The 17,452-nt window shown below is 37.6% G+C and overlaps 1 protein-coding gene across 2 annotated transcripts in view; it reads right to left on the bottom strand.

Moving 5' to 3' along the window:
* Positions 1 to 772: 772 nt before the first annotated feature.
* CAV1 (caveolin 1) overlaps positions 773 to 17,452 on the bottom strand; it is a 35,644-nt gene continuing 18,964 nt past the window's right edge. For both annotated transcript variants that reach the window (XM_063309473.1, XM_063309474.1), the window contains exon 3: positions 773 to 4,772. In XM_063309473.1, the coding sequence (XP_063165543.1) occupies positions 4,431 to 4,772 (342 nt within the window). In that variant the 3' untranslated portion in view covers positions 773 to 4,430. The remainder of the gene's footprint in view (positions 4,773 to 17,452) is intronic.

Raw genomic sequence — 17,452 nt, 5'->3', positions numbered from 1 at the left:
CCCTTCTGTCAACACCAACTGGAACTGGCCACAGAGGGAGGAAAACCACTGTAATATGGTGCCCCCTACCCCAAACCAGCCATTCCAGAGAGATATCATGTTGATGGTATTGAAAGCTGCTGAAAGATCAAGAAGCACAAGGATGCATGTACTTCCTCTATCCTGGCTCTGCCACAGCTTAACAACTGCAACCAGTGCTGTCACTGTACTGTACTCCAGTCTGAAACCCAACTGAAATGGGTCCAGATAGTTTGTTTCCTTCAAGTGTCTTGCAGAGCATCAGTACTAAAGAGGAGGTCAGGCAGTATTTTCTAAATATGGCAATTATTATGCAAGAAATGTCTGCGGCAATCATTATGCAAGAAGGAGCATAACTTATTCTCTAAATTCCCGATGTCTTGATTAGCCCCAAAAGATTGGGAATTTGAGCCACTGTCCTAAGTCATGATGTGATTTGGTGGTTTTAGCTTAGTGTGTTGTATGAAATCAGCAATTGTGGTTTAGAAGCCATGGTCTATGGGTTAGTGTTGTGTCAGTCAGATAACTGTGGCTTATTCAGTAAACCATAGCTAAACAGACCATGGCTTAGTGCAGTGTGTGAACCTGGTCATTCTTCATCAAAGTGTGAACACAGTCAATCTGCATACGTATACAAGGTGTGACAAACTACTATATGGAGGCTGCAGTGAACAGACTTAGTTTCTCGAAACTATCTGAAAGCTTGTACTAATGACTAGAATTTTTTTAAAGAGAAGAATGATTCAGGCCAGTGTTTGTATTAAAACAGCTTTTATTGTGCAGACTGTAGCCTTGGCTATTGAACATGCAGAATAAAAAAAATGTCAGTTACATCTTATAAGCATATGTGAATATCTTGGATCAACAATGTTATTTGCTTTGGGGTGCACTTTCTGAATACAACATTCTAGGCAATATATTTCAAAGTGTTCTTTTTAATTATATAAAACTAATATATATCTTGTTTACATTCCCAGCAAAAGTGTGTTGTTGCTGTATTGCAACATATATAGATATATATCTAAATAGTATATCTCATTTATATACATTATAAAAATTATGGCCAGACCAGTGTTTGTTTTAAATGCAAAAGGAAAACATATAAAGTTATTAGATTTCAAAAACTGGTGTTCCAAACATGAAAGAAGCACTGTTATAAAATGTCTACTTGTAGTGTTTAGAGTTACTGAAAACTGATTGAAATTTTATAGAGATTTGCTCCTGAGTAAAACTGATATTTGTGGGCAGTACTCTATGTTAATTTCTTGGCCAACTAAGTTTATGCAACCTTGCATTTATTGAGTGAACTGTATATAACTACATTCTCATTACTTCACATGATTTCAAGCTGATCTCAGTGGTCTGAACTACATATCCAACCACACCTTTTTCCCTGTAATGAAATGAATACATTTTATATTAACCATTTTTGAGCAAAATATGTGATTAAACACCACTACTGCTATATCCCTTACCAGCCTTCTACAGCTTGATGTCCTCCTCAGCTGTTGGATTTCAGTTCCCATGATTCCTTACCAGCATTCTAGTGGTTGGAATTTATGGGAAGTAGAGTTCAAAACATGTATAGGGTACCAGTTTGGGAAAGGCCATTCCACACCCCATAAAGTTTAGTTGGGAGGTAAACCGTGTTAAGTGTAGAGTACACACTAGAAAGAACTGACAAAAGCATTGGGAGATCAGATGTAAATGAAATGATAGGACACTTTTGCTAGGAAAATGGGAAGTGGGCCTGCTGTGCTCACTATTTGTTCCCTTGACTGAATCACTGTTGCCAACAGCTACTGCTAGTAAATTAATGTGATTTTTAAAAAAGTAATCCAATGGATAGGATAGAATTCTGTCACTTATGAAGCCAAAATTGTATTGCAGTCCAAATATATAAATGAATGCAATCATTGTCAGAATTGCATTTCTCAAGCAATAAAATGTTAGTCAAATGCAGTTGAATGTACTTCTTATACTGTACAAGATAAAGACATCCTGAAGTTCAGCTTGACATGTCCATACATTTTTCTTGACAATAATGTGGTATGTAATTGTTCTCTTCTGGGATGTTTTTCAGCTTCCCAGTTTAGTATTCTACTATACTATTAGTATAGCAGACTGATAAAAGGAAATGTGATTCTACACCTGTATCTGCTGCAGCAATTGTCTATTGTGAAATCAAATGCTCATCATTTTATTCAAAAGAATGGGCTGCTATGATCTTGTATCAATGCACTTGGCTATGAAAGATCAGTCTAATCAGCTAAGGCTATCTTAGTAGAAATGTAATTTAATGAAAGACGCCAAAGCCAATCTTAATAAATCCCAGGTTTGCAAGATGCAAGTTGTTTATTACCCAAGTAATTCTGGTGAAATTTTAGTCTCAATTACCATGGTGACATCCCATTCAGGACTGGTCCTATCATACAGCAGGATGAAGCGGCAAGGAGACATGAGTTGGTTTTTATTTTTATTTTACAGTGATGGCTTTAGGAGGGTGAAGGGGAAGAGAATAGCCATCTGAGCTCCAGTTTAGATAGCAACACGTTTTGGATCAGCGCTTGCTTCCCTCGGTTGACTAAGACCCACCTCTTAGTGAATATGCTTAGGTTTGCACTGAAAAACAGAAAGGTTGAAGCAATCAGATGATTTAAAAAACTAGCCAGGGCATTATTATTAATTATGCTTGAGCTGTACCTGGAAGCTATTCTAGATACTCAAGATCCAAGTAAGCCCTCCCTGTAACTAGTTTCTAACAAAAGCACAGCAGGCTTTGAAATTCCTCAGTTTATATTTAAGGAAACTCACCCTGGTTAATAGCTATTTAAAAAGCAACAGATTCATGCAAAACCAATGAATCTATTCTCTCACTGCATTGTCACTGTGGTGACAGTAAAGATTCTATACTACAGTATGAAATAATGCTATAAATGCTTTATTTCTGTATCTTTTGGTCAGTTTTATGCACTTTAGGCTCCTTGAGTTATGTACAGCTCAGTCTAGAAGGGGTCAAAATGGTGAATCATAACACAGTGCCGCCAAAACCACTTGTATGGATGATTAGGGTGAAGTTAGCAATGCATAAACAGGACTAGCAGCCCTGCTGAACTTGGCTGATAAGGAGTCTTAAAGCCGCCCCTCGTACGAAACAGCCAAATCACTCTTACAAACCCAGTTTCTGGTTGGCATGATTCGACACTATCTGTACATACCTTGATATGTACTTTTAAGAGAACAATTACTCCCTTTGTAATAAGTTTGGCTTACACTAATTAGAACATCTGTTCATAAGAACATTGCTAAAAAAATTAAGCACAACAGTGTCCTTGTTATTTTAATCTAGGGATAAATTAACATGCAATATGGGCAGCGCCATAAGGATTTTCTTGATAGAAGCTTTTGCGGAAACTAAATCCAAACCTATTCCTACCTTGACTTTTGATTTGTATATGGAAATTTTTAGAAGTTATTGTTCGGAGATAAAACAAAATTGTGTTGCAGTTCTAGGAAGCTCTTTGTCCTTTCTAGTTAAGAAGATCTCAAGGGGAAGGGGCAGTTCTCTGCATCAGGCTTCACATGCAAGTGTCATCAGGGTTTCATAAATTATTCAGTGAAAGAAAGCATTAAGGTCACCTTCTGTTCTCTCTTAGTGACATATAATAAAGACATTATATACTGTATGTATTGTAATCCAAATAATATCTCAGGGGGAACAACAAAATAAGACAGAAGCAGCACAAGTAGCTTTTTGTGGCCATGAATTGTTGAGTTGAAAGCTTTGTCTTTCTAAAGACATTTGATCTCTTTTTCTCAGCACATACGTTACAGTAGTTATTTCTTGAAATCTGTGGGTGGCAATTAGACATGGTCACTACAGAAAAGCACTACAGTCAACTGACAATACATCTATAAAAGGAACATTCTGTTGACATCTGCCAGCTTGTTGTCTTGTCCATAATGCTGCGGTAGCTTTTACACCTCTTTTGCTCGCAGTAAAAGGAAGAGCAGTGTAATAGTGCTGGAAAGCGTACTTGCAGTTCTGCATTATAATCATTGTGAGTTTAACGTGCAACAAATGAATGGAAGGGGTAAGCAGAACATGAGTCAGTTCATCAAAGGGTCAGCAAAACGACAGGCAGGTAGAATGGGAGAGCAGCTATTTAATTTGTTTGTGTTTGTTTAATGCAAATTGACTTTCCTCCTGAAAAGAGTGAATAGCATAAATCCAGGAGGGATTAAGTAGCAAAGAAAGTTAAGAAAGCAATTCTTTGCTGCATTCAAGTTGGCTGTTTTGTTGAGTGATGCTGTTACGTGCCGGTCACTTCATTCATTTATGGCAGCCTTGAGAGTGGCACCAAAAAATGAGGGAGGGGGAAGACTCATTCTTCAGCTCCTTGAAATGTCATTTACACTTCCTTCCGTACTGTTGCTCTGATAGAGCTCAGCATTTTGCCAACAGACTCATAGAATGGGTCACAGAAGGTATGGATACAGATAGAATAAACTCGGCCAATGCACTGGATCTCAATTAGGTAGCTTCTGATGCAAGGCACCACAGCCCAGATGTGGAGGAATGACAAAATGGCAAAATAAATGCCCCAGATAAGAGCCATGGGAATGCCAAAGATTGCAGACAATAAGCGATAAAACCAGTATTTTGTCACAGTGAAGGTGGTGAAACTGGCCTTCCAGATCCCATCGAAACTGTGGGTTCCTGCAGGTTCGGCAATCACATCTTCAAAGTCAATCTATAGACAAAAGATTACATAAGTTAGAATGAAACTCATAACAGATGCTCAGACACATGCACTTTTAAGCCACAATCAGGGATGTCCACAAAGGGAGGCCAAAAAGGTCAAAGATCAAAGTCCCACCCCTTTTTTATGTGTGTTGCATAATCTGGACGTTTTTCAACTCTCCTGAGGATGCCCCTGGCCACAAGCTAAATAAATGGACAAACATTTCAGTGCCATATATGAAAAAGAAAGCCACATGCCATACTCCCTTTCAAATCTTCTGTCTTCCACACCACAATTTTTACTTACATCCTAAATGCTGATTACATTTACATCTTCTGTAGCATGAAAAGCAACAGAGCAATCGCGAGTCAGTCACAGCCTTTTTACACTTGAAATGCTAAAGGGATAGAACTGTAGTAGAAAGATCAAACTAGTAAGTTCAGTCATGCCTTTCAGCAAAATTTCCATGCACTACATCAACAGTGAAAAAGAGTGTGAATAGAGTGCCACACAGCTTAGAGTTTCTGCACAGGCAGATCCTCCACTGACACCTTACTAAGCTTAAGTGAGCATGTGCACTCTGTGCATTGTGGAGCTTTTGGAATGCTTCTGAAGATGAAGACTTGCTGCATTTATGAAGGCATCCTGAATCTCAGTATCAGCAGGAGCTGAAACAGTTCCACTCAAAGCGGCTGCATTTTGTTTCATAGTTGAACCAAGATGCACATGGATTTTGAATACAAGCTACCTCAGGCATTTTGAACAAGCAGGGTTTTACACACAAACACCCAGAGGTATACAGGCCTCATATTCTTAGGCCTGAAAACCACCCATCTACACTACCACCTCCTTATCTGGATTAGCTTTAGTTTCTTGACCATACCCCAGTCCAACACAGCCTCCAGGCACCTGTCAGGAAGCTGCACAGCTTCTCTGATTCAGGTGGGAAGGAGAGAAAGAAGAGCAGAGGTTCATCAGTGTGCTGATGACTTGGAATTTCAAATCTCTAGATGACCATCCAACCCCTTTCAGAAACTTTGTTATTGTTTTAGCATTATTTCTGGAAGTAATGTAATGCATAAAAATAATCTAAATATCTTGTGTGATTCATCCTTTTATTGTGGAAGTATTAATTTGTTCCTATATGAAATGCTGGATCTTGCTTTAAAAGATATACATGTAATTTGACTATTAAGAAGAAATAGTCAATTTCTTTCTAAGTCCATTTCTTAAAACAATTTGGAAGCTTGATATTGCTATCCAATGAAAGAGAAAAATGTTATCCAAGGAAGTACATATTTCATTATTTTTGAATGAAATGCCAAAATATCCAGGAAGTTTGTCATAACATTTCCAAAAAGAAAATTAACAGAAACATGTTGAGACAAAAAAGCACCTCTATGCATCACATGACCATGTCTTTGATATAATCCACAGCACAGGATATTTATTGCAGTCAAAATAACCAAATAATAGAGGTATGTCAAGTCCACAGGAAAAATGTAACAGAGAGTCTTGGATTTAATAAGCTATACACTGAATATGTGCACAACAGACCTTCTGAGAGACTTTTCAAATAAAGTTTCTCAGACTCCTGAGAAACAGCTACTGACAGCTGGGGAACCTACTGGAATTAAACAAGACAATACAGTATCAGCAGTTTGGGAAAGATGACTATTTTCATAATCTATTATTCTTGGTCAAGCATCTGGAATTCACCAGGTTGTTGTACTGTTCTTTAGTAGTAGTATAATATGTCACATATATCTGAAACATGCTTTATTGCTTCACAGTGGATACAACCTTCTACATAGAGCGTTTTCTATATGTTCATTGGTAAAACTGAGAAAATTCAGAACTGAGGATATCAGGTACTTTGGCAGTAGATTCATGTGACAACTTCCCATATCTTAGGTGTCCACTGGCAATATTTTATTTTTCTTCAGGAGGATAGGAGGATTCAAAATGGATCCTGACATGTAGGATTATGGTGTCTGATAGCCATTTTTCAAAAATCAAATATGCTTCAATTAAATCTGCCAGTATGATATCACCCTGAAATTAGAAAGTGTGTTAAACTACCTATAAGCCTAAATTTCTTCTCAGTAATTAGAAAGCAGAAGCTGACAAGTAACTTCATATATGGAGATTCTTCAGCTTTATACTGTATAACTTTTCTTATCAGGCCGAGCAATATCAAGTCACAAACAGAATGCATTGTCCTGCACACCACATGGATGAGAGTGTCTCTGCCTATAGATAATGTTTGTCAGGCTACCAACCAGTAACTCTTGCATAGCTGAGTGTTTTCCTTTATAGTAAATTTTATTAAGTTTCAAAGAAAGAATAAAAACTACAATAAAAAGAAAAAAACTACGAAAAAAGAAAAAAAACTAAAAAAGTGCAGAAACACAAGAGAAGAAGATTTTTTAAATTTCCAAGATGTGGTTTCCAACTTTTAACAGCACGGATATACAAAGTTTCCATAATCAACCTCTTACTCTATACTAAACCAAAACACCACATTATTTCTATATATCATTGCCCTTTAACACATAATAAAAATCACTACAGTAAGTACAGTTACTCCTCCCCCTTATATTAAAATAAAGAATTTTTTTAATAAACTTCCTAAACATCTTTCTCCCCTCCAAAAGATAAAACATGTTTAATTATTCCCTTCCTACCACTATTCTATACATTTCTGTCTACTATAATAAAAATCAAATTAAAAGGCACATAAGTTGTCAGCTATTATACTTAACGGTATAACAATTTTAATAAGCCCAATCTTAATAAACACAAAATCTTAATAAACACAAAAAACAAAGCCAATTCAAAACAGTAAGTCCAAATCTTTACAGGCAAATAACATCAGTCAAATCCTTAAAGCAAACCAAATAAACATTCTTCAACCCTTATCCCACTTCACAATAAACCAGAGCAGTTACATGTTCCCAAGACAGGCACAGAGCTTTCTTCTTAAGAAAATCAAGCCCAGCTGCCCCCCTCCAAAATTCCATGTTCTTTTCATGGCATTCCAGCAGATCGACTCTATTTATGGCTTGCAGATCACTCTCTCCCCTAGATTTCTCCAACTCCATTATCCAATCTTCATACAGCATCTTGACAGAAATCCCAATCTCAGTCTTAAAAGAAACCTTTCTATTGCTCTTAAGATTCCTCAATTTCATCCACCACATCCCCAACCTGATGGCGCATTTTAGCTCTCATATTTTCCACACTGTCCTGGATATCTTGCATAACGGTTTGAAAAAGCCAAAAGATATTTGTTTGAAGCCCTGATGAAGGTCAGAAAGGATATGTTTGAAATCCTCCATGTCTCACAGTTGATTATGGCACCCCCTAGGAACTTAACCAGCAAAAGTCTAAGATATGGAAGAGCTCCAAAGTGTGTTTACACAAAGTGAGAGTTAGATAGCAGACAGTTTTCAAGGGAAAGTGAAGACAGAAAGCTGAAGGTTCAAATCAGCCGATTCAACATATAGGAAAATGCTAATATATTCAAATTTAATACAAAAATAATAAAAGGAAGACATTTATTCAATCTTTGAAATTTCCTTTGGAAGGAAAACAAAATCCAAAACTTTAAAAAAACTTTAAAAAGTAATCCCAGAAATAACATTAAGCACCAAGAGACCAGCTTCTCCTTGCTGTAAAAAGCCTCTCTTGGGTTACATATACTGTACTTAAAACACACACACACACACAAATTGGTGATTTAGAAATGGGGTGGCCAGTCTTAGCGTCCCTTTAAGGCTACAGCATGGCTTGGAAATAGTGATATCCCTGCCTCCTGGGTACTCTTACCAGTCAAAAGCAAAACACGATCTTCTGGCTCCATGCTATCATTTCGGAGGACAAATAGGATAATTCCAAGTATCCTCCTTAATCTGGAGAATGTTTGGACTTCAGGAAAGCCTTCATAAGCCCCCCAAAAGTTGCTGCGCTGTCCACTCCACCCGCTGAGCCAGCGGACACAGCCGTTCAGTCTGCCATTCCCACCAGAAGCCCTTACACAGCTGAGTGTTGCAGGCAGGATTTTCTCTAGCAAATGTTTTCAGAAACCCTCTGTTTGGAATTTATGCATCTCATAAAGAATGACCCCAAATAACCTGAAGAACTGAAAGGAAGCAAATATGGCTGATGTGTTCTGGAATAATTTATCTGCTTTATCACTTCTCTTTAAACAATGTTTCCTGGAGAAGTATTTTTTATAGAAGGCTGATTAGTCAATAACAAATTAAAATACATATATGAATTTTAAAATTATTTCATAACATTATTATTAGTTTGTGTTTCTTTTCTCTTTACAAATAAAAATCGGTGAAAAAAATTCTAGTTCGTAGAACCTCACTTAATTGGAAGGAGGAATGTTACTGAAAGAGAAACATACCTGCAACTAATTAATATCCTAGATCTCCATAAAGCACTAGGGAAAAACTCTCTTTGCTCAGGTTCTAGAAAATAATTTCCACTCAAAATAGACATAATCCTAAACTAAGTACATCAATGAGTTACTTGCTGTAATTCAATTTCCTATGATCTATGTCAATTCAGTGTTAATCCCCATTGTCTTTAGCAGACCTTTTCCCAAGTAAATGGATATAGGATCACAAAATGGAAAACACCAAAACCAGTAAAATTAGTAAGGACAGGAGGAAACCTTTCCTACCCATAAACTACCAGAAGTCTCCAGCCACCAACATATTGTACCATCACTGATAAAGAATACAAGGTGGCAATGTGTATGACTGAACTTGCTTTATTTAGAGTGATTAAGATAATAGGTTTCTATATTCTGTGACCTTTTTAGTAATGGCCCATGTTCCTTAAAGATCTTACGAGTAGATTGTTAATGAATGTTGTAATATTTCTTGTAGGAATGCTGGGTGTTGTGTTTCTACTGAATTGTGACCCTGGGTAATGGCTGAGGAGACAAATACCAGACCCTAGATCTGGCATTTCGTTGGACAAAAGTATGAAGGTCATCCTATTGTCATGATAAAGTTTAGTTAACTGAGAAATGTTTATACATTGTGTTGCTGGTAGATAAATGTGGGCAGAGAAGACCTGTTGAGATGTGGAGGTGTTCATGTCTTCTGGTTGAGGTTGCCCCATGTTATCTCAGCATTGGCCTTTTCTCTGTCAGCCATAAATTAATTATTCACAACATCTTTGTGACACCTTTATATCCTCCCCTTTCTATATATTGGTTGTTCTCTGAAATATTTGGGGCTCTCACCACCTTTGGCTGGGGGCCTGGTGATACCTGCTTTGCATGTAAATCTCTAACGAAGTTTCTTAAAGGTGGGAGATTTTACAACACTCTCGACATTTTTGAAAATTTTAAACTTTTTGAAACATTTTGAAAAATGTAAAACGAATGTAAGGGACACACTGCTTTGCTGGCAAGAGTGATTCGACTTCTTTCTGTGCTGCATGTCCAAGGAAAAATGTACTCCAGCAAAGGATTTCCCCTGGCAATCTGGTGCTGAAAAGATTATACTTTAAGATGAATCATAAATGAGAATGAAAACTTTGATGTAGTACACTAGTTTATAAAACACTTTGATTAATTTAAAAGATACGTCTTGAACCACAGTCTGGATGGATTTGTTTTTTCAGTAAAAATGGTCCTTTCTTGATAGGTTTGACATTACTTAGGTTCAAGTGGACTATTGAACAGTGCTGAATTTGGCCAAAAAGACTGTTTAGGGCTGCATTATGAAAAATCCATTACTTGTGTGGGGAAAATCAAACAAACCAGACTTCTTTGGTAAAAGATGATGGTTTCACAAAGAAATCCTATGATTTAAGTTTTTTAATGTGGTGATTTAGCATAGTTGGAGATACACTGGGTACATATTTTTATGGATAAAATCTCAGCCATGCAGCTTTTCTATGGCCAGGGCTCTGGTCCCAGTGTTTCAAAATGCCACGTAAGTGATAATACACTGTATAAATAAATATTTGCCTGTACTAGGTAATAAAAATAGAAACTTCCATCTCTATCTTCCAAATATCTTGCATTATCAGAATAAGTAATCCACCTGTTAAATAGCTCCTTAACTAGTTTGAAAAATGGTCAATCTTCAACTGGCATGATAAACATGAAAAAACCTTTACCTTTGTATCATTATTGATCTCAAAAAACTTCATTGACCTGCTTGACATTAGCTGTATTTAAGTATTTAAATCTAATTCTTGTTTTAAAGTACTAACATACAGCGGCAAGGCTAAGACTAAATTACTTCTAATAGCTAAGTCTAGTAAGCATAAGGCACCAATGTGCTATTCAAGGCTGTGTGTGTGTTAAAAGAGAGAGAGAGAATGCTTTAGAAAATTTTTTGTTAAACACTGTATCGATTACTTTGTGCTATAAATTTTGTGGTAGTGACATATCCTTGGTCTTAGGAATCTACAAAGGCAATTGTAGCTAATTACATTCCAGGTTATAGGCTGACCTCAATAAATGTTGATCATTATTGCTAAGAGATAGATAAGGCCCTGAAAATGCTTTATCTAACATCAGGTGAGGCCTATTTGCATTCCCTCCCCGCAAATTATGGCATCATAATAGCATCATAATTCATTTCGAAGGACAAGGCAAAGACAGTTATTCAAGAAGTTCCCGTGTCATTCTCATTGTCTGCATCACAACATTCTGATGAAAGCTGAATGACCTGTCATTGATCCGTAGTGCACATACGATAAAGTCTTTGGGGGATGAGAAATTAAAATTAAAATAAGCAGGAGAATGTTGCCAGCAGAGACCTTCTTTACCTCAGTATTATCCAAACATTTAGCAGAATAAAGCATTTCTGATCTAAACAGCTGGATAAGGCTTCCAAGATTTTGGACAGCATATTTTGAGCTGGAAATCCCAGCTGTCTTTGATTTATATCAACAAAACAACACTAGACTGAAGGGATGAAATGCTAAAACTCTTGTAATTCTATTACAACTATTCTATAATTATACTTTTAACTTGGTTATTAGGTTTTCGTAGATAACACTGTTTTTTTTGTACATTTAATTCTTCTTTCCTTTGAGTACTTCAAAATAGTCTGTATGGTTCTTTCCCTCTTTTTTTATTATCCCAACAATGCTATGAGGAAAAATGAAGACAGAGAGTGGCCGTGTTCACACATTGTGCTAACATAGCTTGTTTTACCAGAGGAAGTTAACTGGGCTAACCATACTAAGCAAAAATCAAACAACCACATTATAGTTTAGTGTTAGGTTTGATCCCAATTCATAAATGCCCAAGGTCACCCAGGAAATCCTGCAGTTGAGTAAGGATTTGAACCAACATCTCCCTGGTCTACTGTGATAAGCTCTTCAATTTGGGGTCTTCCATGTATTATCAGTTTCATAGCCAGCATGATGATGGTGGGACCAGAGTCCAATAATCACTAGAAGATGTTAAGATTGAGGGAGGCTGTTTTAACAACTTCATCACAGAAATACAGTATATTTTTTCCTAATAGTTTTCTCAGTTCAACTCACCGGATTTGCCAATATCTATTCATAATTTATTTATGATACATGCTGTTTAAGCTCATAAATGGGCAGACTCCTACCCTTTAAAATGTAAAGAACATTTTCTAGTTTCTGCAGGAACTTCTGCAGACTCAGGGCATGTTATGAAGTGACCCTGACATTTAAAATGCTAATGGTACTGTAGTAAATCATAGGAAGAAAATAAAATACACTTTGACTAAACCAATAAGCTTTGTAAAAACCATTTGTTTGGGGCAAAAGGTTTTAAGCTGCAACAGCTTCTCTTCTTCATTTGCAACCCACTTCCTGATCTCATTGCTTCTTTGTTTCCTACTATTCAATCTGGATGTTATTTTTTACAGTGCCTTTTGTTCATTTCTGCTATAAGAAATGCTAAAAGCTAGTTTTGCATTTGGGTCATGATTTACCTTTTTTTAAAATCGATGCTGTGAATTCTGGTATTTTAATCAGGGCAAACATGAGCATTCTCGCATGAAAATTGAGGTTTAGACCCTCAGCCAAGAATTGTGTGTGGAAAACAGGGACTTGGTGCAAAAACAGGTTTCCAGCCAAACAGATAACATACTGGAGGCAGTGCCTGTCACCAAACTAGAAGGTTAGCGGAATGTCTTTGGCTATGCATAATTCTGTCACAAAGATCACCAGCTTTCCTTGAAGAAGATCAATTAGCAAGGCATTTTGACTGGCAGTATACAGTTTCAGCGATCACACTGAAGTGCACACTACCAAATAGATGAGATACATTATCCCTCGTGAAGTGTCATATGATGGACAGCAACTTACTTATTTATCAGCAGCATTTGTAGATCATCAACTCTGCAAAGATTCCTGCTTGCATCAAAAAACAAAAAAACCATGAAACAATAAGTAATTTATAGCATCCAGCATCCGTATGGGTGCCACCACCCAGTTAAATACAGGTAGTCCTCAACTTATGACGGCAATTGGGACTGGAATTTCCATTGCTAAGTAACACTCTCTAGGATCCACGGACAGCATTATCTGATCCAAGGCCATTGTCACTCTCTCACTCCAAGTGGTGACTTAAGTCTTAGTCGAATCAAGCATCAGAGTCTCAGGAACAACCAGTGGTTCCCTCTGAAAGCCAATCATATCCATTAAGCACATGGGGTGGACCTATGAAATGGGTCCTTCTTCCCTGTGGCAGGGAGCAGCTACAGAGAACTCCCAAACTACCAAGTGATCTGACCATGACAATAACTGATATTAACTAATGATAACATCCACCAACTCTAGAACATGAGGTCCATGGTTGCCATGGTGGCCATGAATTCCTGAGTCACCTCTGACTCTGCATGCAGGGAAGGCAAATTGAAGTCCCCCAGTACCATAAATCTGGGGAATTCCACTACCAACCAGCCACAGCATGAAGCAGTTCAGGTAGGAAAGACACTATGCAGCAGGGAGGCTGAGACAATAGCTGCAATCCCATCTGATCTGATCCCTTCACAGAGTCTCACATCCAGTTATTTGAAGAGCAGTGCCTCTGAAACCACTCTCAAATGAGTATAGCCACACCCCACCTTCCTGGGAATGCAGCTGATGCCACATTCAAAACAAAGATGGGCTGGAACCCCCTTTGTGCTCATCTAGGTCTTGATGATGTGCATCAAGTCAGCCCTCTCATCCATTGTTAAGACCTGAATGACGGGGGCTTTATTATAGGCTGTCTTGGCATTCAGGAGTAGTAGCCAAAAGCCCATGTCACTGAGGATCCAATGACTGGGCACTGGAATAGTGCCCAGAGGCTGGAATGTGGAATCCATATTAGCACAGAGACAGCAGATCCACAAATACTTCTCTAACCCCCTTATCTCCATCTCTGAAAGTAAAAGTTAAAAAATATTTTGTTGTTGTTTTCTGATACCCAGAATAAATTGACTGAGACGTCTGCCTTGTTTTGCCCCAGGTAAATGTGCCAGAAAAACTTTCCCATTCTATAACATAAAGCTGCCATATGCAATTTCCTATAAGAAAAGTTTGGGTAAATTCCTGTTATTTGGAAAAGAACGTATGGGTATTCCTCTGTAACATCCACTTCCATCTAAATGGAGGGCAAAAAGAGATAGGTAGTCCTCGACTTACGACCATTCATTTACCAATCGTTTGAAGTTCCGATGGCTCTGAAAAAGTGACTTATGACCGGTCCTCACACTTATGACCATCACAGCATCCCCACAGTCATGTGATCAAAATTGGGGCACATATTTATGATGGTTGCAGTGTCCCAGGGTCATGTGATGGCCATCTGCAACCTTCCCAGCTGGCTTCTGACAAGCAAAATCAATGGGGAAAGTGGGATTCAGTTAATGGCCACGTAATTCACTTAACAACTGTGGTGATTTGCTTAACAACCATAGCAAAAAAGGTCTTAAACTGGGCATGGCCACATGATGCTTCACTTAATAGCTGCATCACTTAGCGACTGAAGTTCTTGTCCCAACTGTGGTCGTAAGTTGAGGACTACCTGTAAGGAGAATGACTGAGCCAAATTTGAGAGCTATTTCCAAAGCATTAAAAAAAATCAAAATACATATTTTCCAGAAAGCATGTTTAACGTATTTCTGGAATTGGCTGAAGATACTTCTATAAAAGTAGAGTGGAATACCACCATGAATATTTTTTGCCCCCTCCCCACCAGTATGACACTTACATAAGTTGACCTCATCAGATGAAGTACACAGAAACAAAACTGACTATACTGTTGGTATAAGAAAGTGAAGAGCTCAGTTATAACAGCAAAGTTGTGGCCAGGGTCTGAGTGTAGAAGAGATCACAAAGTTCTCGTGTGCAAGTCTCAAGCCAAGCTAAGACAGAAAAATAAAGTCAACCAGTTTCCACTTTATGATCTTGCACATATACCCACCATTTTCAAGGACAACATCAGGAATCACTCTGAACTCCTGAACCTCATTGACAGAGAACCAGAGGAACTGTACAATGTAATCAAAGAAGGATGAATGTGAAAAGAGACTGTCAAAGACCCAGAAACAGAAGAAATCAAACTGGATGTCAGAATAAATGGTGGAAATTGCCAAGAAGAGAAGCAAAAAGCCAAGAAAGACAAAGGAATTTTAGCACAGACTTTCAGAGCGTTGTTAGAAGAGACAAGAAGTAGTATTACAACTTCCGTAAAAGCATCAAAGATAGAAACAAACATGGAAAAACAAGAAAACTCTTCCAAAAGATCTCTGAACTCAGAAGGTGGTTCCAACTTCAAACTGGTAGGTAGAAGATGCCAATGGATAGATAACAGATTCAAAAAAATTCAAACAAAGATGGAAGAAGTATATTGAAATTCTGTACAGTAGAGATGTCAACATCCAAGATAACTTAGAAGACGTTCCATAGTTACAAGAACCTCTTGTACTAGAAAATGAAATTACATCAGCACTCCAGGCACTACCAAGTTAGAAGGCTACAGGAATGGATGGAATATCCACCAAAATCTGGCAAGCAACAGAAGAAGAATCAGTAAAGGTTCTAATCAAACTATGCCAGCAAATCTGAAGAATGATACAATGCCCTACAGATTGGAATCTATATACCATACCAAAGAAAGAAGGCTTAACAGTGTGCAAAGTATCACACAATAACCTTAATTTCATATGCTAGAAGAATAATGCTTAGTATCATCCAACACGTATTGAACCCTACATGGAAAAATAGCTGCTAAATATTCAAGCTGGGTTTAGGGAACATTATTATAAAGGACATTATTGCTGATGCATACTGGATAACTGAGAAGGTTAAAAAAAAAAAAGTCAACATGTGCTTCATTGATTATAGAAAGGCCTTTGACTGTTTGACCATATCAACTGTAAGGTGTCCTTAGGAAGATGGGAACCCCAGAACATCTCATTGTCCTCATGTGAAACCTATACATAGAATTGAAAGTCACAGCCCAGATTGAACAGGGTGAAACAGACTGGCCCTACGGGAGGCTACAGTGGAAGAAGATAGCATAGTTTTAAAACTGGAGGAAGAAACATCAGTAACCTGCACTATGCTGATGATACTACCTGATAGCTGAAAATGCAGATGATCTGCAAGCTCTAGCAATAAAAGTCATGGAGCATAGTGACTACGATTAAATATAAAAAAGATCAAATTAATAACAGGTACAGCAAACAACCTTTAAATTGAGAGTTAAGATACTGAAGTGGTGGATAGCTTCTGCCTTTAAGATTGATTAACAGTGAAGGAATTGGCAGTCAAGAAATACGCCTATAAGACTAGCACTTAAAGGGTAGCAATGAAGGCCTTGGAAAAGATATTCAGATGATGTGATATATCTATACCTACAAAGATCAGAATAGGGCAGACACTTGTTTTCCTCATGACATTCTATAGAAGTCAATGTTGAATTTTGCAGAAGCACAATAGAAAGAATATTGACTCTTTTGGATGTCCATGTTGGAGAGATCCTTGAGAATACATGGATAGCCAAGAAAACAAACAGATCATAGAGCAAATCATTCTAGAGTTCTCAATCAAGGCACGAATGATCTGGCTGAAATTATCTTATCTTGGACATATTATACAAAAATTTAGCTTCCTTGTGAAGTCCATGTAGCTGGGAAATGTGAAGGGAAAAACAAGAGGATGATGAACTTGATTATAGTGGCGATGGGTACACGTTTGGAAGACCTGAAGAAGCAGATTGGGAACAGTTTATTGTGGAGAAGGTCTGTCTGTGAAGTCTCAAAGAGTCAACACTGACTTGATGACATATAATCATCTTAAGCCCTAGTAAATTTGGCTAATGGAAGTTAACCTATCTTAAGCCTCCCAATCTTATATCTACTTATCTTGGAATAATACCATTTTACCTTTTGGGCCGTCTTTGAGAAAACAACAAAGGTTACCTAACGTTATACTAACGTTATTAAACTATGTAATAAGCAGTGCTGATGATTAAGAGTTCCTGTTCAAAGAGCTGATACTCTTAATAAATGAGTAGCTTCAATCTTTACTGACATGATCACCTACATTGTTTAAATGTTTATTTTTGTGTGTGTAGGTGTGTAAGTTTACATTTTTTATTGCCATGAAAACCTGACACAAGCTGGTTGTTTTTGGAAATCATAGAAATCGGTCAGGTCCAGGGCAGCGTTCTT

Source organism: Candoia aspera, chromosome 7, assembly GCF_035149785.1.
Source record: "Candoia aspera isolate rCanAsp1 chromosome 7, rCanAsp1.hap2, whole genome shotgun sequence".
Classification (NCBI taxonomy): Eukaryota; Metazoa; Chordata; class Lepidosauria; order Squamata; family Boidae; genus Candoia; species Candoia aspera.
The sequence above is the reverse complement of the archived record's forward strand: the minus strand, read 5'-3'. Positions and strand labels throughout refer to the sequence as shown.